The 27,310-nt window shown below is 44.4% G+C and overlaps 1 protein-coding gene across 3 annotated transcripts; it reads right to left on the reverse strand.

The window, feature by feature from the left end:
• Positions 1-172: 172 nt before the first annotated feature.
• On the reverse strand, positions 173-27,310 carry AKAP8 (A-kinase anchoring protein 8). Of its 3 annotated transcripts, XR_008443134.1 has the most exons (14): positions 27,226-27,310; positions 21,356-21,394; positions 20,210-20,242; positions 18,320-18,623; positions 16,516-17,101; positions 15,037-15,178; positions 14,538-14,582; positions 11,029-11,125; positions 10,209-10,350; positions 9,289-9,382; positions 7,531-7,661; positions 4,397-4,492; positions 2,708-2,902; positions 948-1,036 (listed from the first exon to the last, which is right to left on the reverse strand). XR_008443134.1 is itself a non-coding variant. In XM_054012162.1 (13 exons), exons 1-13 carry the CDS (start codon positions 27,242-27,244, stop codon positions 524-526), a joined length of 2,205 nt encoding a protein of 734 aa, XP_053868137.1. In that variant the 5' UTR covers positions 27,245-27,304; the 3' UTR covers positions 173-523. The 3 variants fall into 3 exon arrangements, 2 of the variants coding, with proteins under 2 accessions (XP_053868137.1, XP_053868136.1); XM_054012162.1 differs by lacking the exon at positions 2,708-2,902 and having other exon boundaries at positions 173-1,036; positions 16,552-17,101; positions 27,226-27,304; XM_054012161.1 differs by lacking the exon at positions 2,708-2,902 and having other exon boundaries at positions 173-1,036; positions 27,226-27,304.

A 27,310-nucleotide genomic window follows, 5' to 3' on the forward strand; every position in this document is an offset into this window, starting at 1 on the left:
GACAAAAAATCCTCTCCTTTCTAGGGAGTATTTAAAATGGTAAAGTATTCCCTAAAGGTAGGGATAAAAAATGCTGAAGATATTTATTGGCTCCCAATTAGTAAAAGGACCAAGTCTCTGTTGCAAAAGAAACCATACTGCTTTAGTGCTGCACTTAAAAACCAAACAGCTGTCAGAATCTAATCATCATGTTTTTATTTTGCAAATCCTGCTTTCCATTCTAAAATTCAAAAAGATGATGCACCTCAAGTGTTTCTTGGGGAATGTACAGCTTTCTGCAGTCTTCAACCTAAAAAATTATGTAGAAAGCAGAACTAAGCAAGTCTACAGAACAAGACAGTTAAGCACAAGACTGCTCCCATAACAGAACAGTTGGGTCCCTCCCCTCAAACAAAAACAAAGCCAGCCGTATTTCTGGCAATGCACATTCAGGTACTGCGTTTGAATAAGACAGGAAAAAAATCAAAATAATGGATTATACAATTGTGCAGGACACGTCACCTTCACACAAACATTCACAGAGTTATTCTTGCTGCAGCTCCACTTCTACAGGCGGTGCCTCCTCCTCTACCTTTGCATCACTGGTTCCAGACTCTGTTACCTCACTTGGTTTTTCCTCTTCCTTTTCAATCTGGTGCACCTCAGCTTCACCCCCTGCAGAAGCCGCTGTCTCCCCGACGTTTCCTTGAGGAGGGGATGGTTCTTCTGTTGCAACCACTGCTGCCTCTGCTGCTGCTTCTATTCCAGCCTCTGCCTCAACCTCGGCTTCTTCCTGTGGCGGCGGCTGCTGCTCGGCCTCATTTTCAGGCAACTCCGCATTTTCAGGCAATTCCTCAGAGGCTCTCTCTATTTCTTCTCCTTCTGCTTTAGTGGCTTCAGGGGCTTCTGTGGCTTCACCTGCATCCCCAGTACCTTCCTCTTTCATCTCTGCAGTAGCACTTTCATTAGCCCCTTCTCCACCCCCATCAGCTCCTTCCAAGGCTTCAGTTTCGTCAACATCCTGGTCAACAATTTCATCTGTAAATGGATCATCGCCCTGACAAAGAGAGGGGAAAAGGACAGCAGTCATTTGCCTGTAGTATGGTTTAAGTGTCTCCTAGAGAAAACCTCAGATGTGAAATTCAGAGGTTTGCAACGGAGATCAAGTGGAAACGACAGATCCTCAATTTCAGGAAAGAACTGTGAAAATTGATCAAGTCCAGCCCCAAAGCTCCTATAAAAATTGTGCACTCTAAACTTTTATCATGAAAAGCACCCCAGGAAAGTGTTTCTCAAAGACCCACATCAATAGGCAATGTTACTTATTGCTGGGAAAGCCTCTACCTTGCAGGAATGGAAATTGTATGCGACTCTCATGTACTGCAACCTGTTCAGGGTGCAGTCACCCAGGGGCTAGGGGAGGGAGGATGTAGTCTTATGAATTGTGTGTGCTGCAACACCTAGGCAAACCAGGGGTGTCCAATCTCAAGTGGGAGGAACTCATCTTCTAGAAAGCAATTATATCATTTTTTTCACCTTCTGTCCAGTCCCACTTGAGCATACAACCCAGTGGGAAAGAAATCTCTCCCACTGGGAGAGGTTCAGGCAGATCAACAACTGAAGTAACAGTTTTCATACCACCCTATCTTTGGGAGCCAAGAAATCCAGGTATTTTTTGAAGTGTTGGTATAACTAATGGTTTCAAGTGAAAACCGTCTTGGTAGTCTCAGGAATTGGTTCCTGCTCTCTCCATCCCACACTAAGTGATAACTAATTAGGTTTTGTTATTTCAGTAGGTGTTATTCACATTTTTCAAAAGAGGTCAAGGCCCTAAGGGTTTTGGCCTCGTTCAGCCTGAATAAGGCTGAGATCAGAGCTCACTTCTACTCTTGTTGGGACAGGGGACCTATTTTTATTATTTGGCTTAGACTGGGTTTCAGAGTTATCTGAGGGAGAATACTGTACAGCCAGCAGATGGACCCCCTGCATGGTTTGTTCTGGATTATGATATGGTGGCTCCTAAACTCTCCTTCCCTTCCTCACAGATCACCTTGGTATGCAGGCAGCCTGCAACAGATGAAGTGTGAATGAGAAAGATAACATGCCAGTGGCAGAAATCTTGCCCGGAATCTAATCGAGTGTGACTAAGAGCTTTTGAACTCATGTCATGGTTGCAATGGAGGCGAGGAGAGAATTCTCCTGCCCCACCAGTATCCGTGAAATCCTGCCCAGTGAAACTGTGCTGGGTGACAGACAGCCTAGTAAAACTGGGCCATCTTTGCCTAGCAACAGTCAAGTGTTTCTTGTGAGGAGTTTTCTACTTCACGGACCAGAATGATCAGATTCAGACCAGTCTGGCTGCCTCCACAAGAGCAGATCCATGCAGGTGGAGGACAAACATAATGTCGTCTTCTCTGGCTGGATTTCAGCCAGCCAATCTTATCTATTGAGGTTCTGGAGGAACTCCAGGCTATACCCTGCGATCTGGACCCATGTCCATAATCGCCAGTAAAATCTACAGGGGAATATGGAGTCCACTATTGGTGGAGACTGTCACAGCCTCCCTTTGTAAGGGCAAGGTGCCAGCATCCCTCAGAGGAGGAATCATTAGGCCCACGTTCAAGAAACCATCTCTTGACGCTGACAGTCTTGGCAATTATCACCCTGTCTCCAGCCTTCCTTGGGGAAGGTTGCTGAGAAGGTTTTGGCGAGGCAGCTCTGGCATTACCTGGAATCCTCAGATTTCCTTCACCCCTTTCAGTCTGGTTTTGCACCTGGGTATGGTACGGAGACCGTGCTGGGATCGGTCGAAGATCTCCTCCTGCTGATGGACAAAGGTCAGGTGCCCATGCTGATTCTTTTAGATCTGCCGGCAGCCTTTGATACCGTTGATCATGAGGTGTTGTTGATGTGCCTGCGGACCCTGGCAGGGGTAGACGGAGTTGCACTTGAGTGGTTCCGTTCTTTCCTCTGAGAGATCCCAGAGGGTAGCACTGGGCAATTGCTCATCTGCCCCGAGGGCTCTCTCGTGTGGGGTACCGCAGGGTTTATTGTCACCCCTCCTGTTCAACGTGTATGAGAGGCCGCTAGGGGAGACAGCCTCGCTATCTGGGCTGCAGTGCCATCAATGTGCTGATAACTCTCAGCTCATAGTCTCTTTCACTGGACCCAGAGGGTGGAGTCTCAGTTTTGCTAGTGTCTAGCAGAGACTGGGGCTTGGATGAGAGCTAGTTGGCAGAGGCTCAATCCAGATAAGACCAAAGTGATGCCGGTGGAACAGGGGAAACAGCTGCTCCCCCCATTTGAGGGGTTTTGCCTGCCCTGTTAGCCAAGTTTGCAAATCAGGGGTCCTGTTGGATCCTTGGCTGCTCCTGGATTCCCAGGTACCAGCAGTAGCCAAAAGTGCTTCTTTTCATCTTCGCATGGCAAGGAGGTTGCGACCTTTCCTCTCAGATGTGGACCTCGCCAGTTACCCATGCCCATGCCACCGCCAGATTGCATTACTGCAATGTGCTCTAAATGGGCATACCCTTGAAGGCAACTTGGAAATGTCAGTGCAGGACGCAACTGCCTGCTTACTCAGCGGCGCTTCCGCATAGAGCATATTACACCCATACTCTGAAGATTGCACTGGCTTCCAGCTTCTTTCTGGATGCAATTCAAAGTGCTGATTTGACCTAAGAACCCTACCTGTTGTGGCCCTTTGTCCTCATACTCCATCCTGACAGTGAGGATCGGCTAGGGTGCTCTCACTGATACTCCCCTGCTTTGATCTCGAGGGACATGGATAGGGCCTACAGGGAATGTGTTTCGACTCTGGAATTTGATTCCCCTGTTGGTCTGTTAGAGTTTGTTAACCTGCTGGGAAAGTTTCAGAGCCTAACTGTTCATGCAGGGTGAAATTCACCCCAGGCAGGTAGCCTAAGCACCACTTCAGTCCAACTTACGCCCTGTGGGACTTAGATGGTACCTATGCCTTGTGCCTCCTTTTGGCACCAGGGTGAATGCCCCCTCAGGCCACTGCCTGAGGGCTGACTTTAGGGCACTGAAGTTCCTTTTGATATTTTGTTCCTTTAATTATGTTTTGGTTTGGGTGATTTCATAACTAATCTACATGCGCGGGGATTGCAATAAGGTACAATATGTAAATTTTTAAAAATACATGAAAAGTGATAAACTGCCTAAAAAGAAAATAAAGACACCAGACCCAAGGCTCAGCCTATGCATAAGAAAGCAGAGTGGTATCTATGCTTCTCCCCATTGTATATAGAAGCAAGCTTTGTGACCAACATGCAGCACACACAGTGATACTCAGCTCTGTGCTCTGTACCAGTTCAGTGTTCAGGACCAAGTCAGCGTGTATCCCCACTGCTCTGTGGAAAAGCAAGACTAGCTGGCGACTTTCTTACTCACTCACCTTGAGATACTTTTCCAGCATTTTTACAATGTGCTTGTTATTTAGGACACTCTTGGCAACATGGAGACTAGTTTTCTTGAACTGCTCAGCTGCCATCTGAAAAGGAAACCGGACACTGGGGTTACTCTGTGGGTCAAGTCAAGGAAGAGCTTAACAGAGACCAGTCACAAGATGTTAGTTTCCTGCTCAGCTATGCTATCAAGGAGAAATTCCAGATTCCAGCCCTGTTCTGCAGTGGCTGCTCTGCATAGGGTGCATGTTTTGGCCTTGGGGAAGGGCATGCCCAATCTGGCAATACAAGCCCTGAAGGAAAGTCCATTTAAGGACCCTCAACTGCAATGGTCACCCAAATGCAAAGGCTGCTGGGCAAGGAAGGAGCAATGTAGCAATCCCTAGTTAAAGAAGCAGATTATTAGGTCTTTTCACTACCAAAGTAAGTTTATTTCAGAAAACAAGACAGCTAAACAATTTCTGCTATGCTGTGCATGCATTTACATCCAAATACCATCAAGCAATGAGTGACTTCATTCCTTGACTTAATTCCGACTGAAACTGCTCCCAAATTGAGGTGATCCCAAATCAGACATGAGCATATCCCTCAAATACCTTACAGTAAAATCAGATGTAACCAAGTTTTAGGACTTTAAAATGAACGCTATTCAGTAACAGATTAAGCTGTCTGCACAAATATCAGTGTGCGATCTCCAGATTGGCTAGCACCAAATGAGCAGGTGCATCATACTTAGGCTTGGTAGGATTTGATTTTACACTGATAGATGTCAGAAAATGTTGATTTCAGCTGACAAGGAAACTGATGAAAACAACAGTCAGTGGGATTGCACCTTGCCCTGTAGAGCCCGAGTGTCAGCAGCCCTGCAGCAGCGCACAGCCCCCTCTGCAGCCCTGCTCCTTCACTCCTGTGACAGCAGGGCTGCAGGGGGCTTCCTGCATGGCCGCAGGGACACTGACCCCTGGTCCCTGCAGGTGCAACATACAGGGAAAGCTGTGGTCCTGGTGGAATGAGCGGAGACCCCCCACAGCCAGGGCTGCAAGAACAACGACAAACCCCCGACACAGGGAAGGCCACCCGCTGCTGAATGCCTCCTGCCAGGAATGGAGCCATATAGTAGTGGGATGGCTTCCCCATGGGCAGGGGCTCATCTTCATCACAGTCCTAGCCAGAGGTCTCTGCTTTGCCCCCCCCCCCCCCAAGACCGCAGCCTTCTCTGGACCTTGCGCCTGCAGGGATTGGGTGTCACCAGCCCTGCAGCTGTGCAGGGAGCCCTCTGCAGCTGTGCTGCCTTGGCCCCACTCATCCATCAATTGGGATTGTGGAAACTATCCTGGGCAGGAATAGTTCAGCAGCACCTAGTGGTTGAGGGCTTGTCCTCCTTGCAGCAGCCCTGACTGGGCCAGGACCACAGCCTCCCTGCACCTTGTACCCCAGTGTCTTGGACCTCTCAGACATGCAGGGAGCCCAACCCCCCCACCCCTAATTTCCAGCCACTGTAAAAATAAAAGTTGTTGTTAGGAAAAAAAAAAATATAAAAAAAAAATCAGTATCAATTGTCAAAATTAGAAAAATAAAAATCAAATTCTGCCAAGCTTAACCATACTCAGTAGCAACAAACTGTGAAGAGCAGGAAGTAAAGGAATAATGGACAGATAGGATTAAATGCCACTGGCATTTAACACTTCTGGAAGGGTTTCAAAGGATCTCTCATATTTTCCCCAACTGAACAACGAACCAACAAAAGCTGGGTGCTGAAGAGCTGTATTTAACTTGCATAGAGAGAAGTGATTGCAGCCTCTCTCTTTTTATGACAGAGCAGTCTTTGAAGACTATAGATCTCATCATTAAGGCTACAATTTTGTCACAGTTACTTTTACTAAAAGTCACAGACAGGTCACGGGCAATAAACAAAAATTCACAGAGCCTCTGACCTGTCTGACTTTTACTAAAAATAACCGTTGACGCTGCGGGGCGGGGGCACACGGTGGACTGCAGCCCTTGCCGCAAGCTGTGGGGCAGGATGCTTGGCCCCATCTGCAGCCCCTGCCGCGGGGTGGGGGAGCATAGCCCCGGCCCCAACTGAAGAAGTCATGAAGGTCTGAGAAAGTCACAGAATCCGTGATTGCCATGACTAAATTGTAGCCCTACTCATCATGCATTGCTCCATTTCGAACTGAGATGAAGAACTGCTGGAAGATATATTGTAAAGCTCCAAGCTCCACTGTGGCCAATGCTATTTAGATGCTCATCTAACATTATGCCTTCTGTTAGAATTATTATTGTGCCTGCCTCAAGTGTTCTGACAAGGCAGGCTTTTGAATTTTTTATTAAGCAGCATTATAAAACAGTGCAACCTCAAAAAGAACACTTGGTGTGTAATTTATACAGCATTCCTGAGTCAGAGCAGTTTAATCCCAAGAGAACAGGAAGGAAAAGCCAGACCCTCACAGAAATTACTGGGGTGGGGTGGGGGGGTGTCCTCTAACCCTGTGTTAGGCAGGTCAGACTAGATGATCACAATCCTGCCTTCTGGCCTTAAAACGTATGAATTCTATCCAAAATCTAATTCCTGGCCCAATAAAAGATGTGCCCTTAAGGGTCTGGCTCCCTATGTATCACAGTCAGCATATGGAAAATTCAGCTCCTATCAATGATTCCATGGTTCTCAAATTCATTGACATACTATAGGATGGCAGATTACAAAAGGCAAGACCAGGTCTCACTTTCTTTGTAACCACTTCTATTCATCTCTCTTTCACTCCCAACATGGACTACAACCCCTTCCAGCTCAGCTGCTAATATGTACCTACCTACCTACTTGCCAATACCTGCAGGAGAACAAAATCCACAGGGCCAGTTCCTTCATCTTCCCACAATCGCCAGTGACCACAATGTTACAAGTTGGTTTTGCATTCCATCAGGTTGGGAACAATAAGCCAGAAGATGAGAAGTGTTTCTAGCAGGTGGAAATTAAGTTAGCATTCCTCCAGGCAAGAGCCCTCAGCGGTCAGAAACCCTCAGCCCTTTACCTGTCCATTCAGCCAGTTCTCTGAGTTAAAGATCAAAAGTTACTTTAAATTATCGAATGAGTAGTTGGCCAGAAGTGAGTATGCTTGCTTACTCTGCGGTTCCTGTTGTGGTCTGCTGACCTCAGGTGTCTTTGAAGGAGGTGGTTCTGTGCAGGAATTAACATGTCACAAGCCATACAGTGAGCTGCCTCGATCTTCTTGAAAAAGTGTTCCTGGCCGATACCTGGGGTGACACGGACAGGTTAGCCAACGTTCAGAGTAGCTATTACCTCGAAAAATGTTCTGAGTGTCCCATCAACACCCTCCCACCACTCCCATAAATAAATATCACAAAAATCCCTCTGGGATGTAACTGACGGTATCTCATCTCCTTTCAATTCTGTCTTGCTTTCTGAGAACCATCCATGCATGTCATTCTAAGGATCTGAGAAGCCACTTATCTCAACAATCTAGGTTCTTACACATGCCCCACTCCTGTTGTATCAGAGCACATCACAAATATCACCACTTATCCTAATGTCAGACACAAGCACAAAAATCACTGACTTTCCCTAAGCAAAGCAGGGAATGGAACCCAGATTTCCTCAGTCCCAGGTAAGCGCCTTCGCCACAAGGCCAGCCTGCCTCAAAAGTGGCTTCAATGAGACTCTTGCAAAGACTCAAAGGCAGGACAGCACAAATGATTTCCTAGATTTTTGAATATTTCACTCTTCCATTACCCAATTTTCAGAGGTCAACAGCAAAAACCTGTTAGCTGGCTTAATGTTGGCCAATGCACAACTTAATTCAAGTGTATCACAGGACCCAAGCTCCCTACATTAGTTCAAATGCCTTTTCATTAACTGGTGTGTCTAAAGAGACCCTGGCCTGTAGGAAAACATGTTGGGAATTGTGTGCTAAGCAAGACCTTGTAGGTTCTGTGGCAATGTGCTATTGTAGAAATGGAGGCAAGAACAAAACAGGAAAAAAAAAACAACAACCCAACAGCTTTTAATGGACTTAAATAGTAAAATGAACATGGGATCTGTTCTGTTCAACTGATTATCTACAAAGTCAATAAAACCCTTTGCTTTTGAACATTTCCCCATCTTCTACTGCCACACATCTTCACTGGCCACAGAATTCAGCATCAGTAACACTGCAGTGGATTCTCACTAAACCATGCACAGAATCTGCAGTCTCTCCCCACCTGATAGTGAGGCTTCTTATTTTTAGAAAATCTGCCATGGCATTCATGTGTACTGTGATATAGCATCTGGAAGCAAGGCTAAACTACAACTGCTTATAAAAATGAATAGAGCACAGAGTGACTCAGCCCTTTAAAAATGGCACTTGTTCACTTTCTTTCTAACTTTCAAAATGCAGTCATCTTTAGCAGGTCTCCCAGTCACTGGGATAAGATGGCAAGATTAAACTGGGTGGCAAGTTTAACCTCTGTCTTACCCCAGCCCTTTCAGATAAGAAGTTTGGCCTGAGAAAGGAAAAGCAAATGTGGCTCCTTTTTCCAACCCTTCATCCAGCAGCATTCACACTGCCAAGCTTTTTCCTTCAGCACTTGCCACTCCAGGGCTACTGGATTTCCACTGATCATCTAAGCCACATCATAGAGTAATAACTGTTTTCTGCTAGGGAAGTCGGGATAGTTTGTGGCATCTTGGGCCTAATTAAGAGCTGACTGATGAAGCATTACTGAACGGGCAATACTTAATTGTAAAATCTATAGGGCAAGGACTGTCTTTTTGTTCTGTGTTTGTACAGGACCTTGCACAAAGTGGTCCTGGTTCATTACTGGTGCTCCTATGTGCCACTGCAAAACAAATAGTCTCCAGGCATACACAGACATCACTTACCCTTGAAAGGGTCTGGTTTCTGCTTTGTACCCTCCTTTTCAGTCAGCTCCTGACGACGCTTTTCAATTTTCTTATTCCTGTTCACAATATACTCCTGGGGGCGGTGGGAGGGGGGAGAAGAAGAGAGAATGAAACTCTCCACCACTTGTACAAGCCAATGGCATCAATAAGCATCAAAATCTATAGCATGCCATTCAGAAGGGAAATGAGAGCTCTGTAAGAAAACCCATGGGGAGGGGAAGAGAGAACTAAATAATTGAGACATGCCAAGCACTCCCACCCCACCCTGCCTATACCTTCAGGAGCTCAGACAGATCTATTCAGTCAGAGCCACGCTCCATATAGCTCAGCATGCTACAGTAGTCAATAGTGCCATGACAGTGGTTAACTGTCTCTTTAAACCATTCAGGTGACCTTTGTGTTCCTGAAAGATGCCTATTGACAGCCTGGAGACTTAAACACTGATCATCTAGAGAAGGATGCAACATAGGCTGCAGAAGCACAAGCTGCCTGACATCTCACCTGAAAGACATGCTTTTAGAGCTATGGGGAGGGGAGAGTCGGTCTCTATGGCTTATTCATTTCTTGGCTTCTCTGATGAGCCAGCTAACTTGAGGCTTAAACTGTGCCAACTGAGTGTTATTTGTGTCACATGCATAGGTGATCCACTGGGAACTAGACAAACCTAACACCACATTTCACATGAGTCAGTAAAGAGCCATCAATTGATAACTCTTAGTGAATGCTGGCATGAGCTGGAAAGGAGCCAGAGGGCTCTGTACCCCATTACCAATCCCTGGGCAATGCAATCAGCAGATGTGACAGACAGTAACAGAATTCCTCAATTATCCTATGCCTTCTCCCACACCATTCTAGGAATTTTATATAAGGGTTAAAAAAAGGCTGAGCCGTCCACATACCTGCAGGAATTCAACTGTTTTATCAGGGAGTTTGGTGCCAATGTATCGCAGGGTATCTTTGTGAAACTTGCTTTGCAGATGTTTCTGAATTTCTTCATCTTCAAAGCTACGGAACTTACACACAGAACAGGCGAACTGGATTCTGAAGAAAGTAATGTGTGGTACAATAATCTATTTATACAGTGAAACTTTTCACAAGAGCACCCTGACAAAATTCCAGTTTGAGGAATTTTCTGCTTACCAAACTTTCCTCTCCAGTTTCAGTTGATGCGGTACTATTATATTCCTGTCCTAAATTGTGTAATTTTGCTTTGTAGCATGTACATGCATGTTGAAAGAATACAGATGTATTTTACGGAGTCAGCGTTAAGCCTAATGTTGGAATATACAAAATGAATTTTCATTTGACAATACTATTGTTAATTTGTACATATGTACTGAATGGGTAAGTTATCTTAATCGGTCATTTAGTCTTTAAAATGCTTACTTTTTAAAATGGCAATGCCCTGTATTTAGCATAAGAGCTATAATGAATTACTTATACAACTGTAACTATTAGACAATACCTACATTCCCCTTTCTTTAATGGGAGTTACAAAGCACAAAGAGAAGAGAAGAGTAGATTGGCTGGAATTGAAATGCTGATTCCACTGTGCCGGCTTCAAACGGAAACTTATATCTGTGTTGTGTGAACAGGAGAGAGTTCAGATCTCCTGCAGAGATCCAAAGAGAATTCTGTGCCAGGTGGGTTAGGGATGATGAGTCATAGCACTGCCCTTGGGAGACTGATTTATTGATTGCTCCCTTTATAGTCACTTACCTGTCCATAGCACGATCACGCATTCTATCCCTTCTCCTCTGTTTCTCCCTCTTCTTTTTCACCTCATCATCATCATCATCACCGCCATCTCCAGATGCTACAGAGAATCACATGTAAAGTTTCTATATAAAACCTAATGTCAACATTTTTAGTTGGCAGAAATTTAATTCTTTGGGTTTTATTAGGATGTGAGCTACTGTGCTTCCCTCCCGTGCTAGGCTTCAAGAAATCCCTATCCTTCCTAATCTCTGACAGCGCCTCTGTCTGATTTGTCTTTTCAGGCCGCTTCTCTATCAGGTGTTTGTTTCTGGGAAACTACTCGGCTTCCAGCCTAAATGTCCTTGGCATTAAGAGTTCTCAGTTCTCGAGTGGTACCAATTGTAACAGACCCCACTCCTGACTCTTGATGCCCAGAAGGGAACTCCCATCACTTAACTTCAGAAGTTGCTGGTTTCTGTGAAGACAGAGCAACCACAAATGGAACCAGCTCTTACTGTTGACAGTGAAGGCCCTCTCTTGGGGTAGCTGTATTGGGTGACACACGTTTACCCAACTTCCCCTGCATAACTAGTGTCTGTCCCTCCCTCCTACCCTTGGTTTCCTTGGGTGGTCGAGTGCCGGTAATGCACATTCTCAGTGACTCATTTACCTGAGAACTGAAGCACAGACTCCATTTTGTATTGGGTATTGTCCTTTCACTTTTTTCACCTTCTATTTTTCAGGATGCTAGCAAAGCACCCCAAAGGGTTCAAAACACCTCACATGCCATTCCAGAATGTCTATCACAGATAAACATGACTGCTGTTTGGTTTCTCAGAGGAGCTTTGAAGCCACTGGAGTGCTGCTTCTCCAAAATCCTTAATGAGAAAAGGAATAATTGGGGTTTTAAGGCCCCTGCAAGCAGGACAACAAAGTGTGAGCCAGGGAAGGGAGAATTGGACAGAACCTCAGTCTAAGTCTCCAACTGAATTAGATATCCACGTCTTTTTATCTTCGCTGTACAGCCTGCTGTCTTCAAACTACATGGTTCTAGGGCTTTGCCAATACACAGCCATGTATTTTGCGAGGTCTCCAAATGCCTGGGAGAACACAGGATTTGAATGGAGCAACTAGCCAGAACCCAGCAGAGAGAGCAACCCTATCCCCACTGCCTGTACTGTGGTAACACCAAAGGTAGGGGACCCTCTGTGGGTCAGGATCTGGTTATCAAAGAGGAAGGTTTGGATAAACATCCGAACAACAAACTAGATCCCAACGTCAGCCATGAGAATGTCCTATGTGTGGCTAGAGCAGAGCACTAATTCCCCATAAAGAAAACGTGTGGCTCCCCCCAATAATCATGTGCTGCATAGCAGCTAACATGCAAAGCCATCTTGTTCTAAGTGTCTGCTTTGCTACAACATTTAATAAGCCACAAACACGGTTGGCAGCTTTCTACGTTCCCACAATTATGCAGATCATAATTTCAAACAAGCGGTGGCTTGTGAATCTCAAAAAGATTCATATACATCCTGAAAGCATAAGAGAAGGTGAGTCTAGAATTGACTAATTTAGGACTGCCAACTGCAGAATTGTGAAAGTGCAGGCCATAAGTGAAAATTGTGACAAGTATATTAGCAGCTAAAATTCTTTCCACAAATACAGACAAGGGGTGTAATTTTCTGAATTGCTCAACACTGGTCTAACTGCTTTCACTGAAGTCAATAGTAAAACTGCTACTGAGTTAAGCCAACGCTGAGCACTTTTGAAAATCCCAGCCAAGGGCAATAAAAGGGGCAGTCTCAATGTTTAGTCTCTGCCTTCCTACGTTTGTGGTTTTGCTATCTAAGGGTTTACCCCTCAAACTGATCTCACAGATTAGCCAGCTCTGTTTTATAAATCCCTTCAGTGACATTTCCCTCATTCTGAAATTAATGAATATGCTTTATGACTTGATGTCAGTAAGACTCAAGTCCCTCTTCGCAATCAGCAAGTGACCAAATGAAAAGGAGACATCATCCCCTTAGGGTGTAGGCCCAACAGCCTGCCAGACATGCATAGCACAAATACAAGAAACATACGGAGGCAAGAGGAGATGGTTCTGGCTACGGGGACCCAATAAGACACCTCCATCTATAATTTCTAAGATAAAACTCTTTGCATAACAGGCCCTTTCCCCCAGATAGGGTGCAGGCACATCTGGGCTTTCTGTTCTCCATTCAACTCAAAGGAATTCAGTTCAAAAGGAATGACAAGAGTTGTTTTCACATGAGATAATAAGGCTTTCAAACTAACCCTTGATCTAATATGCTTCCACCTGCTCTGGACAAAGACATATTTAATTTAGAGTGTCACTGTTAAACCACCACCCAAGATGTGTGTCATTATTAGAGAAAATCCTGCTTTATCCATTTACTGGACTATTGGTGATTTGTTTTTCCATCTTAGATTGTAAGCTTGGACAGGCACTGTGACTGGCTTTTCGGTACAGCAGTGAGCACAGTGTCAGAGCTCTGATATGAGTGACGCCCCTCATAGGCAAGCAGCATTATCCCACCAGGCTGCAAAAGACTACACTAAACCAGCAGCTTAGGCACCCGGACCTGTGTGCGTTGTACTTGACATGACATAGCACACTCCTGAGTTTTATAAGCCTTTGATTGAAAGCTGAACTCAAGATAGCTCCAAGTGAAAAAGAGGAAAAACGCGCCAGTTGGGTACGTTAAGTCCACAGGAATCATGTGACGTGAAGAAATTACCCTACCTTTCTTCTCCCAATCTTCAACACAACCCTCATTCTCCTTTAAAACAAAAACAAAGAAAGCCATCAACTACTACTTTAAAAATCCACATAAACTGTATCTGCTCTAATCGGTCAGTGACTGACAGAGTATACAGTGTAGAGTCATTTTTAGATCAAACCATCATATTTAACCAAAATTTGCAAAATTGTTTTGCTAAGGCTATTTCAAAATATGACATTAAGATCCTATTTTGCCAGTCTTAACATTTTATATGTTGCTAAAACAATGAGTCATAGCCATGGACAGAATTTGGTGTTTGTACAGTGTCTAGAAAAATGGGGCTCCATCCCTATTTAGCCCTTAGGCACTACTGTAATAAACATAATTAATAAGGAGTTTAATCCCACTGTCCCAATTACTAGATCATACTCCCTCTGAAATCATAGAACAATAATGGAGCATTGTGCTGGTCTAGAAAGCAGAGTTCATAGCACCCCAACATTAGGGGCAGTCATACGTATCCTATATTGCAGTAGGAGGGAACTTTTGGGTACTCAGCATTTTTGAAAAAAAGATGTCTACGTAGATTTAGAAGCCTAACTTTAGGCTATTTTAGAAATGCTGGCTCTGGTGTGTGGAAGCAAAGTAAAGGACACTAGCTACAGTATTCTCACATCTTCACTCTCAGGTGAGGCTAATCTAATAAAGGTAGCTAAGAAAGAATCTAGCAGACACGTTCAGAAAATTCACATTCATTCTATAGAGGCTCTAGAAAGTTACTTACACCTTTGTCTCCTTCATCTCCAGATTTGTCCTCTCCTTCACCATCATCTGCCAGATATACAAGATAGATCATTTAACTAGGGTGGGGAAAGCCTGTCCTCCCCCTCCTACTGCAAGTTAGTAGGCAGCAGCACTATATCATTGCCTATTTACTCACAGAGCACTGGTTCATAACCACCAATACAAAACTCAGTTTACTGACTATTCTCTCCTCTGTCTGGCAGTCCCTGCTACAAGTTCTGTCCCTACCTTAATGATGAATTTAGAGCACCAACTTCTCTGATGAGTCCCCAGAGCATCAAGGTAAAGCCTGAATGCTATTAGGCATCTCACAGCATACCACAGTAACAGTGACAGACTATAACCTCAGATTAAGGACCACGAAGTTTTAAGATCTAACAGCCAATATTTATAGTGCTGGTTGTCAGTCAGTGAAGAGAGGAAGCACTTAATCAGTGATGTTAGCTGCGAGCCTTATTAGTTTCAAAAAACAGGACTGTACCGTTCTCAGTGTCGTCTCCTTCGCTGTCAGTCTTTGCCTGTTTGCTGTCTGGCTCATCTCCGCTTTGGGATTGTTTCCGCTTGCGCCCTCCTTCACTATCTGATCGACCCCCTGAGCGGTTGCGGAAACTTCTCCTCTTGGGCTAGAAACACAAATTGGGTGAAGTATCTTATTGTCCAGCTTTTCAGGATCAACCAAGAAGCTCCAGCTCTTCTAACCCTTCTGCAGCTTAAATGAAATGAGCTTCTAAAAGCACATGTGACCCTGTAACCGTCTGTCTAGATCAGCGGTTCTCAAACTTTATCAACCCGTGGACCCCCACTGATTTAAAAATTTTGGGGAACCCCCAAGCCCCCCCCCCAACTCAGCCCTTCCCCGCTCCTTCTCCGAGGCCTCACCCTCACTCACTCCACCCCCCCCCGTCGCTCTCTCTCCCCCACCCTCACTCACTTTCACCAGGCTGGGTTGCAGGAGGGGGTACGGGCTTTGAGAGGGAGTTTGGGTGCAGGGTACAAGCTCTGGGCTGGGACAGAGGGTTGGGATGTGGGAGGGGGTGAAAGATGCAGGCTCCGGCCAAGTGGTGCTTAGCTCAGTCGGCTCCTGAAAGCAACTGGCACGTTTCTGGCAGTGGCTCCTACGCGGGGGGGAGGGGAAGGGTCGAAGGGGTTTCCATGCACTGCCCCTGCCCGCAGGCACCACCCTCTCAGCTCCCACTGGCCACAGTTCCCAGCCAATGGGAGCTGCAGAGTTGAGGCTCAGGGTGGGGGCAGCATACAGAGACCCCCAGCTCCCCATGGGCCGCTGGGATGAGACAGATGCTTCCGGGAGTGGCGCGGAGCCAGGGAAAGTGGGAAGCCTGCCTTAGATCCGTGGTGGTGCTGGACTTTTAGCGTGCAGAAGGTGCTGGGAGGGAGGGGGAGAAGTTGATTAGCAGGGCCCATGGGCCCCTTGGGTACCCTCGGGGAGCCCCAGGTGTCTGCGGACCCCAGTTTGAGAAATGTTGAGTAGCTGTACTTAATGCAGTAAATCCTTTTATAAACTGAGCAGACGAGCTGTGCCGAAGGTATCCAAAATACTGTACATGGTTCCCTGCCTCCCAAATAGTTAATTTTTTCTAAAGAAAAAGTCTGCTCAGAAACTATATCCTATTTGTACAGAGAAACAGCACACCAACCTGTTGACTCTTTGAAAAGTGACACTGAAATCTGGCAATTATCAGAAGAAAATGTACCCTTCTAACAGGAGGAGCGTACTTCACAGCTAATCCCAGTGCCCCTGGATTAACAATGCGCTGCCTGTCTTTTAAGGAAAAACAAGGAGGAGTTCTTGTGGCATCTTAAGGACTCTTAGTTGTTTTTGCTGATTCAGCCTAACATGGCTTCCACTCTGAAACCTGTCTTGTCTTTAGGGGTAACTACATGAGTAAAAGCAAAGTAGCAAAGGTTTTACACCAAGAACAAGTGGTTTGACGGGTCTTACCATAAGAACGTTCAGATGCCACGGCACTGTACTCACTCTGTTTCGTTGCCTGCCGACTCCATATGGCATGTTACCATACCTTCCCATTCCTGGCATTCCCATCATGCCATAGTCATAGTCCCCATAGTCACCGTAGTCTCCGTAGTCACCATAGTCGCCATAATCTCCATAATCCCCATAATCGCCATAGTCCCCATAATCACAATAGTCAGGGACAAGGGCTTGGGAGAAGAGGGAAGGAAGCCTGTTGGGGCAGGGACCACCCATGCTCCGCCCACCCATATAGTTCAACTCATTCCAGCGTGCAGACAGTCGCTCAGTACTTGAAGATGGCATGAAGCGGTCGGTGCGGTTGAAAGCATTTAGACGCCCCCGATTTTGAATCCGATTCTGGCCCCTCCCTCTAATGAGACCATAGCTGTTTCCTCTGTTGCTGGACTGATTCCTGCGGCTGTCAAACTGGCTTCCAAAGGAATCATTCCGATCAGTTGCAACTTCGCCATAATCGTAGCCAGCTCTGTACAGATCACGGTCGTTCATTGAAGCCCTTGAGTCATAAGATTCAAAAGACTCAAACCTGAAAGAGCTGCACAGCAAGCAAGGAATCGAATCAGTAGCTAATAAAGCACAGAGCCATGCTCTGCCAAACATAAAAGCCACAGAGAAATTTACACCCAGATTTAATTTGGGTTAAAACCAGAATCAGGACACAAAGAATGAAGATGCAAGGAATACAAAAAAATACTGTGGTCCCTGCTGAGTGACACCTTTGCACAGGAACTCACTTCACCCTGTCCTTAGTCTTAGGGCGATTTGAGAATTTAACCAAAAATTGTTAATCTGCTGCACAAATGTCTAATCAGAAATACAGCTGAAAAAGCTTCTCACTTTTGTTACCCTCTCTGAGTGGGGGTACCTGCTGATCTGTTAATCAAAAAACTGATGGGTTTCTATCCACCTTAATCCCACATTGAGGTACAGCCAAGAGATCCCCTTCCTCACTGCCAGCTAGCTCATTAGGAGAACTACAAGCACACAGGAAGCCTGGCACAGTACACAGCTGCAGAAATAGGAAATAACTGGAGAATTAATTGGATACAGAAGGACAAAAGAGCAAAAATCCCTGCCTGAAGTAGAAGCCCTGAGGAGAAATGAGAAATACCTCTGCTTTGCAGGGTAGAGGCAGTACACAGGGGTTCCAATGTACTTGCAATATTCCTAACATAGCAGCAGGGGCAATAATAAGGAATCCAAAAGAGAAAACTTTTGGTTTTACCACTGGGTGTGGAATGAAGGCAGATAAATCCATCAGCATCTTGGCTGACGAAGCAGCAGATACCAATGCCACAGAAAGGTTATGTATTTCATTTCTTCCTTCCTACAACTGATGTCAGGATGCATATTACTGCCTGCACAACAGAGCAAGCATCTGGTATTTTTCTTCATTCTGACTGGTCTAGCAGTACAAACAATTCAGATTACAAGGCATTATCAGAAAAGGTAAGAAAAATACAGTTGCAGATTAAACATCTCACTTCAGCATTTCATCATTAATAAAAGTAAGTTTCGGTACAACTAAGAGTGAACAGAGAAACCAGCTTTGAAAATACATTGTTATGCTGAATAGGGGTTGATAACATGATTTGGGACCGAGAGATCAAGGCTGCATTTTGTACTAACGTGTCTGTTTAAGAGGAATGAATATTGGACCATTCCCTCTGCGGTAAAATGTTTCAATTTAATTTGAAATTACAGTGATTTAAGATTTAAAAATCTCTGTGAAAAGTAAGAAGCGATACGTTACCTTTCCTGGTCTTCCATTCCTTCCCCACCTCCACCGCTGCCTTCCTTTGACAGCATATCCAGACGCTGGTTTATTTTGGCTATGATGGAGTCGGAGTTCTCATTCGTCACAGCTTCTGTACTATAAGTTGCAACTGGCATACTGGTGTTGACATCAGCAGTCATGGTCATGTCGGTAGTTTTGGGAGTCTCCCAGGTATTTGTGGTAGCAGCAGCAGCAGCTGCTGCAGCTGCAGCATAATTGTACGAGGCAGCTGTGGTAGAGCCGGTGGTTTGGGTGCCATAATAGTCATAGCCCTCATAGCCTTGCAGAAAAGGAAAGTTCAATTGAATACACGGTCAAAGAAATGTAGGCTCATGGAAGGAGTTTGGATTCTAATGAACTCACTCTACCAGTCAAGGTTGCAGCTGATCTTTACTATTTGATGAAAACTTTTAAACTTTTCCAACAAGTATGGTCAGGTTCTCCGTAAAGGAAAATTCAGGTTTCCTAAAGTTACAAAAATCAGAGATAGAAAAATCTCTGTTGCAATCAGCCAATGATCATGAACCAGTGTGGGATTATTCCAGTGATTGGTCCATCTTGGTTTTAACTGATACGACCGAGATCCTGTACTACCATAAAGATTTGTTGTTATTATAATGTTCAGTATCTATAGCGTAATACATTGCCAGCATGCATGCTAAAATTCGAGAGACCTGTGTTGCTGGGCTTGTAACCATGTATGCAAGAATAAATACAGTATTCACATACATTTAATAGACTAACCAGAAAATCTGAAGTGATGAGCCATATTCTAGGTCTGACAACAACAAACTGCCTTATGGCAAGAGAATATAATGGTGAGGGGAAAAGGCACTGCACTACAGCTATGTTCATGCCACTACTGGACACTGCTTATGTAAATCCAGAGATTCGGAATTTGGGAAGTGTATGACAGTACAGAGAATTCTTGTAATAGCACTACACATACACAACCTGCCAGTGTGCTACAAGCAGTGCACCGACTCACCAAGCCAGGGCTGTACTGGTTCTGAAGAGAAAATGCATTTCTGAGCCCTGTACTAAAAAACAAGCTTCCTCTCAGAGCGCTTCCACTGCTACTTCTAACCTGCAATACCCTCTGCTATGCCAATCCTAGGGCTCTAGTTAAGTGGCTGCCAAATCATGATCGAGAACCCTCCTCAAAACTCCCTCCATTCTATTATGCCCACATTACACTTGACACCCTCAGGCCACTGGTGCACCAATGCCATTGCCTATCCTGAGGACCAATACTGTCTCATTTCCTTGTACTTTTTGTTCTGTGCTTGTACAGCGCCTAGCATAATAATCTATAATTAGGGCTCTTAGGCACTAACACAACACAAATAAGAGAAACTCATTTTTCCCTACTGACTTGACCAGAGGTCTATTGCCCTCTGTGCTACACAATACCCAGTTTTTTTTAAAGTGAAAACTAGAGAAAAAGACTAAAAGTAATAATAATTAGTTCTTCTCAAATTAAGGCACAAAACACAGCTTTAAAAATACTTCAAATCAAGGCCAATTACACGCCAGAGTGAAAAGCTAAATTCTAAACCCAACACAAGGATTTATTATGGAAACACAGACAAACCCTTTAGCAGTACCAGCAGGCAGGTACAGCTGTGTTTACTGCATACAATCAAGGTGTCATTTAACGTCAAGAGCATAATCCTAGCTTTTGAGGGGAAAGGTTTGGTACCCAGGCTCATCACTATTCTGGCCTGAAGCCCAGCATAGTGCAGAATGATGAAGCAAGATACAAATAAGTGAGTTGGAGAACAGACCTAGGTATTGCAGTCAACTCAAGAAGTTGAACAGAGTATAGAGGACTTAACACAAAAACAATGTATATATAACACATACCTTGCCAATTTGCTGCGTTTGCTGCATATGTACCTATGGGATGGAAAGACAAACGCATTACTTCAACATTAGAAGAATCACCCAATGGTATTCAGTTTACAAAGGCTACGTGAATGTCACTCAATTTAATGCCAGCAAAAAATATTATCCTTTCACATAAGCAGAAAAGAAAAGGCTCTCAGAAGTACTGTCTTATGAAAATGTAACAAGCAATGGAGAATTAAATGGAAAATTGCATTATGTGGGAAACATTTCTGATTTATTTTAAGAGAAAGCTGGAGATACAGAAATACTGTACCAGAACCTCAGGGTCCAATACACTCAGACTATCCAGTAACAAAAACAAATATTATATTCTTCCCAGTTTATGGTTCAAAAAGAAAATCTTTGTTGCATTTCAATAAATATTGAAATATTATTTAGCGCTGTTATCTTTAGCCCATGTTCACCATCAGCAGACTCAAGATTATTAGCTGACTCCAGTTCTATTAACACTACTTCAAGGTAGGAAATCCCACAAAGAGGAACTGTAAAAAAGTGTAGTATTGCTTCACAAATCAGTTCTCAAGTTTCTCAGTGGAGGCCACAGGGCATAAGCAACTGCAGAAATTAGACTCCAACTCTTTATTAAGAACCCCAGTTTCAACGAACACTTACTGGCAAAACCATAGTGAAAAAGCTTCAAAGTCAACATTTAATAAGATCAAAACACTCTTGGAAATGTAGAGGAGGGGTATAGAGATCAAGTAGTAGGACCTGATCCAGCAAACACTTGGGCACATGTTTAACTTTACTACCATAAGTTGCTCACTGAATAAAAGTTAAAAATGGGCCCATGCATTTGCTGAATCAGTGCCTAGGTCTGGAAATCAACCTTCCAATATGAGAGCCCAGGAAAATGTTTGTCTGCCCTTCCATCTCCCCATCAACACCACAGCACAGAAGTGAGTATTCCTTGAAAAGTTGGACTAAACATTTACAAAAAACTTACTCAGTGTGATTATAGAGGAGGGTAAAAGCTATAAGTCAAAAAATGAGGAATGCTACACTTTGTTACAGAACATTAGAAAGGAAAAGGAATAAAACAAATTATTTTTTAAAAATGCAATTCCCTATGTCAGCTTGAAATATAACTGTGAAACTTACCTTGAGCATTGGTGGCAGCAGTGCTCCAGGTGCCATAACCTGTAGAAATAAACAAACATATTAAGCTACTTTAAGGACATGCTACTCTTTCCCCAGCTCTTGTGGAATGAAGACTACCCTAGAAACTAGCATTAGTGGCTAGCATGGTTTTTGTTTCTTTCTTTACTGGTTTGAGGGAGGGAGCTGAGTTTACTTTTGTTTGCATGAGTATTTTTACCATTTGGCATCTGGAGCCCTGTGTCCCTGCTTTTAAAAAACACATTGCTAAACACAAAGATAAATAAATAATCTCCAAGTGAAAATAGAAACATTGAGAAATTTAAGAGAATCCACATTTTATAGGAAAATTCTTTTCAAAATAAGCACCTTTTTTTTTCAGTTATAAACCTACCTAAGCCAAGATGGCGAACCTGCAACTACTCTGATTTCCAAGTCAGTCAAGTAAGTCTCTTATGAAAAACTGGGTGACTGGACTACTACCCAAATTCAAGAACTGCTGGCCAGAATGCTCCAAATGCACTGGAGTGACCATGTGCGCTCAGGTAATACACATGTTGTTACCCTGGTGGAGAAGAGATAGGAGGTGGAGGACTGGTTTTATTTCTCAGTTTCTTTCTGGCTACCAATCCTATTATTAATTGAAAAAGAAGCCAATGTAATTTTCACCCTAGTAATCAAATAATCCATTTCTCTCTCTCCTCAATTCTGGCCTCCACTCCTTTTCCAAAACATCTAAGTATGCTTCAACAGCATAAAGGGCCATAAACACCACAGAGCTGGCTGGATGAGGATTCCCTTTGCCCTCTTTCCCTCTGGGCTATAAATTCTGCTTCGCCTTGTAGAGACTCTTGCCCCTAATTTAGTTTCACCTCTAAGTGAGGAGAATTTAGTCTTGAAGTTTAATTTATATATTTTTAAAATAAAGGATTCTGTACATTTACTTACTGAATTCTCTATTCCAAAATTCCATTTAGAACAGGAATCCTGAGAATTTAGAAGAGAGCATGCTGGATATTTCTCTACCATAATTAAAGTTAACTTGGCAACTAAATCTGCATCTTCATAAGAACAAATCCACACCGATATTACTGAACAAAGAAGCAGCCTTCAGTCTCTAAAATGTATCCCCCAAGAGGAGCTCAGCAAGGATTACTCTCATATAACAATTAGACTAGGAGCATGTAAGAAAGTACATCTCTCTAAAGGCTACTGTAGTGCTCATGACAGCAAATGCAACAGCAAAATAGGAATTGTAGTGTTTTATCTGTGACTTTTAACATGTTTTTAAAATGGGCCCTCGCTTTACAAAGTCTACAAGTTTTGATGTTTACTTTTCAACATTTAGGCTGTTCACATTATGCATTTCTCTCAGGATGAACATTAGTTACTTTCACTTCTGTTCAGCAGTTTCACTTTCCAGTTTTTACATACTAGAATTAGGCTGCTCTGTTTGGGCTGCCCAGGGGACACTGCAGGGAAGATTTAAACCCAGTCAAAACACGCAAGTGCATTTTTTAAAGTTAATGATAAAGTCTCAAACCTATAAACGCTATGTGTACACAGACGCACAACCACAGAGCCCTAGTTTTGAAGTCCATCACTTGAGGGAACTGAAAATAATCCTCTTATAATTATGAAAAAAATAAAAGGGGAAGCAGAGAAGAGCAAATATTTGTATTACAATGAAACTTGGAGAGCCGATATCAGATCAGTGTCCCACTGTTCTAGGCACTGTCCCTATCCAGACTGTAAGGCAAGGAGTGGGAAGGGAAACAGAGCCAGAGGAGAAAGTAACTTGCCCACAGCAAGCTCACAGCAGGTCAACGGCAGAGCCAAGAAAAGACCTCAAGTCTGGAGTCCCAGGCATTGCTCTAGTCACTGGACCGCAACACCGGAACACATAGAAAATAAGCTCATGTGAAAAATCCCCAGCATGAGTTTTTTAAATACAAATTATATCAATCTAAAGCTTACTTAGTATATACAAAAAGTGGAAGACCACAAAAGGCCCAAATAGCTCTACAATATACCCTACAGCCATCCTCAGTTTTGATACAGAGTTACAGTCTGCAGAGGCTACTTGGCCTAGCATGACACATCTATCTTGGTCGATGGCCAGACTGCTCTGTCTGCTGGAACATGGAGTATTCACAGACTGCACCTCAATATCTTGACAAGTTGTTAACGCAAACCCCAGCCAGGCATTCCTTATAGACATAACATCATGAATCTAATGTTCTTGTTACACAACTGGAGAAATCTGGATTAGATAAAGCCATTATAAAATTGATTTTCTAATCTGTTTTAAACCCAAGTTAAGAGGACAACGATTAACAGTTCAGCATCAGCTTTGGAAGCATTTGTCTAGTGGAGTCAGAAGATCAAGCACTAACACATTTATTAATGACTTAGTAAGAAGGAGCAGAGAACAAATTGGTCAAAGCTGTGATAAATACAAAACTGAGACTAACCACTCCAGAGAGGAGAGCAGAAATTCAACACAAGATGGAAAGTCCAGAGAGACAGGCTAAGTTTAACAAAACAAATGCAAACTTCATTTGAGAAGTGAGGACCAGGAGCCACAAATATAGACTGTGAAAACACCCGCTCAAGAATGGTACTGCAAAAAGAGCTTGGGGCGCAGTCAAGTCTCAAAAATGCCCTTGTCGGTGGTGAGACAAATTGGTGCAGTGACTGGAACCTTGCCTTATGGATTCACGCTTTTGGTACTCTTTTCCCGAAGTAGGGTGCTGAGCGCCTGTCACAGGAGTGTCTCCCTACTCCACTCCAATATTAAATCACTAATGAAAACTAAGTGGGGATGAAAAACAGGGTTTAATGGAACACTAGTTATAGCTTCAGATGTGGAGAAATACTCTCTCCCCATAGTAAAAATAATGACTAAAACCTATATTTACCTAACTTACTAAAAGATAAATATGCCTATTTTACAGAAGGACAAATAACTTTCCAAGGGTCAGAAGCCAGAAATAAGTCTCCAGGTGTTGAGGCTCCCATTGGACCATTTATTTAGCTTGTTATTTATTTATCTTAAAGAGAAGATTAGGGGGTGACTTGATTACACTGTGTTCCCTATGTGGATGCTTACAAATATTGAATAATGGACTCTAGCAGACAAAGGTACAACATGATCCAATGGCTAGAAGTTGAAATTAGACAAATTCAGATTACTCATTTCCAAATTTCCGAACAGTGAAGGTGATTAATCATTGGAACAATTTACAAAGGGTTGTGGTGGATTCTCCATTATTGACGCTTCTTTAATCCAGACTGAATGTTTCTCTAAAAGATCTGCTCTAGGAATAATTTTGGGCAAATTCTGTGGCCTGTGTTATGCAGAGGCAATGGTACCTTCCTTCCAGCCTTGGAATCTACGAATCTGTGACAAAGCAACTTCTAACATTCAGCCTCCTGGTTCCATATAAAACAGATATGCTGCAACTGTAAATCACATTCATCACTGGCTTTGGTTTTATGATTGAAACAGTCTGCTAAGTGAACTGCAATCAGCTTTTGTTGCCTTCTTTGCCAGCTACAAGGGGAAATGGTTTCCACCAGGACTTTGGAGACATTAAAAGAAAGCAATACATGTTTTGGACAGAGCAGCATTCTGAACTGTCCCATAGTCAGCAGCATTTCAATCTAGGTATAATAGACAACAGTACTGAAAATTACCTTTTGATTAATCCTCTTATGTACAAATTATTTTCCTCACCAAAAAGGCACATTGATAATTAAGAGAAGCAAAAGGATGACAAGTTATGTACAGTTTTAATCCTTTGTTCCAAGTCTGTGGCAGAATATAACCGCACAAAGATATGTAGAAGATAATTCAAGATGGGGGAATTATATGCAATGGCTTAAAAAGAAACAATTTAGAATTAAAATAAGAAATGCCTAGATTAGTGGGCAAGAAAAACTTAAGTGGCCAACCAGAGATTCGAATGACACACCTAGGGCAGGGATGGTTTGGGGTTGTTGTTTTTTAAACCATACCATCATCTAACAACATACATGCCACCTACTGGCATCTACCATCATGATGACAAGTGACAATGCTTAGCATCTACATACCACTGTCCTAACATCAAAGTGGACTCACAGCAAGACAACCTAATATCAATAAACTGGTATTCTTTGGAATAAAATGAAAAGGTATTTTCTCATAGTTTTAACAATCTTCATACAATCTTTTGGCAGTCAAATCAGCTGTCTTCATGAATTCCACCCATTACTCTCTACTGCATACATACACAGATTTGTTATTGTACTCATAAGGAGGAAAGTGTTTTAGCTTATAAATATACTCAAATAAATATACATTAAAATGTGTTATCTAAAGAGCCCGGCACTGAAATTATCATTTAAGAAAATGTGCTAGAGTTCCATTAGGCATATGTGTAGCTTTCATACAAGATCTCAGAACATACAAATGTTGACACAGCTGAGAAGCAAAACCATCAGAAACCTAAATAATTCCCTTTTCTGGGCCACATCTGGCATTGATTTTGTTCCTTTCAAGCACAGCCTTGTTTTCACAGTTGGCGGTGGGTAGCTGTCATAACAAACACCAAGTTTGAAACATTTAAACCGCCAACTTCAAGTCCTAGCAGGTCCGCGGACTATGATGTTACTGAGCTACTTTAAGGTGGCAGTAGTGTTGGAGGAGAGCACTGACACTATGTTAGTATGGCATATAGGGGATAACAGGATTGCACTGGACTGCTCTGCTTGGTAGTGGTGGAACCACGGGTGAGGGCTAGAGCTGTTCTGGTCTGAGTAGAAACTGTGTGTATATCGATGGTTTAAGAGATCTGCCCCACCACTGGTCTGCTCTGGAAAACAGGAATCGCCAGACTGGTTACTGGACCAGATGGACCACTAGCCTGATCTGATTTCTGACAAGGACTGGCAAGTTCCAGCTGCTATTCCCAAGCCAGGGAAAGCTCCCTCCCACCCGTCAGCTTGTAACTTAAAGTTTGAGGATTTTTCTGGGTATGTGTTTAATGTTTACTATTACAATTCCAGACACGCTTGGAATTCGGGGTTGCATCACAGGGCTGCGCTGGGGGGCAGCTGAGGGGAGGCCGGCGGGCTAGAGCGCTACCCTGTGGGCGGCTGCTGGGATGAGGCGGAGAGCTGCACTGGAAGGGGGGCGCTGTAGCAGTGGAGACAGATGGGGAGAGAGCCAGAGCCCTGCACGGGGGTACGGCGGTAGGGGATGGCCGGAGAGCGGGGCTGCGAAAGGAGATGGCGCCCTTGGGCCTGGCCTGAGCTACGGGGCTGGGCGGAGGAGGCTGCCCCAGGCAGCCCGGTGAGCGTCGAGCCCGGCCCCCCACCTCTGGGGGCGGGGCGGCAGCACAGCACGTAGGGCTCCGCGGGAACGAGAGGCGGCAGCAGCTTCCCACGGCGCAGGGGGGCCGCGCACGGGGCCGCGCACACGCGGCGAGGGGCGGGCGGGCAGCCGCCATTTTGTGTCGTCTTCAGAAATGGGACTCGCTCCATTTCCAGTCCCGGGAGAGGTGGTTCCGCCCCCTTTCCCCTCCCCCTCGCGGGGGTCCCGCTCCCCACCGCGCCACTCCGCACGGTGAAAGGGGGGGTGGACAAACTCCCTCACAACGCCGTCCCCCGCTGCACCAATCCGCAGGGGTACCTCGCTGAAAGGCGGGTCTGACAGCCAATCAGGGCCGCCATCTCCACACGGTAGGCGGGGTTAACTTCGCCAGAGGGTAGGTTGCCCCCCCAGGTAAACGGGGTTCGCGGCGGCGGCCGGGAGGGGCCACTACGCTGTCCCAGCGCCCGCCGTAGGGCTCAGGCCTCGTTCCGCCCCGCTCGCTCTCTTTACTTACTGCCGTATCCCTGATCCATGTCTCCCTCCGCCTTCGGCCAAGTCCAACGGCTCCTCCGCACTAACTGCACGCCCTTCCGCTCACT

Source organism: Malaclemys terrapin, chromosome 23 (assembly GCF_027887155.1).
Source record: "Malaclemys terrapin pileata isolate rMalTer1 chromosome 23, rMalTer1.hap1, whole genome shotgun sequence".
Taxonomy (NCBI): domain Eukaryota; kingdom Metazoa; phylum Chordata; order Testudines; family Emydidae; genus Malaclemys; species Malaclemys terrapin.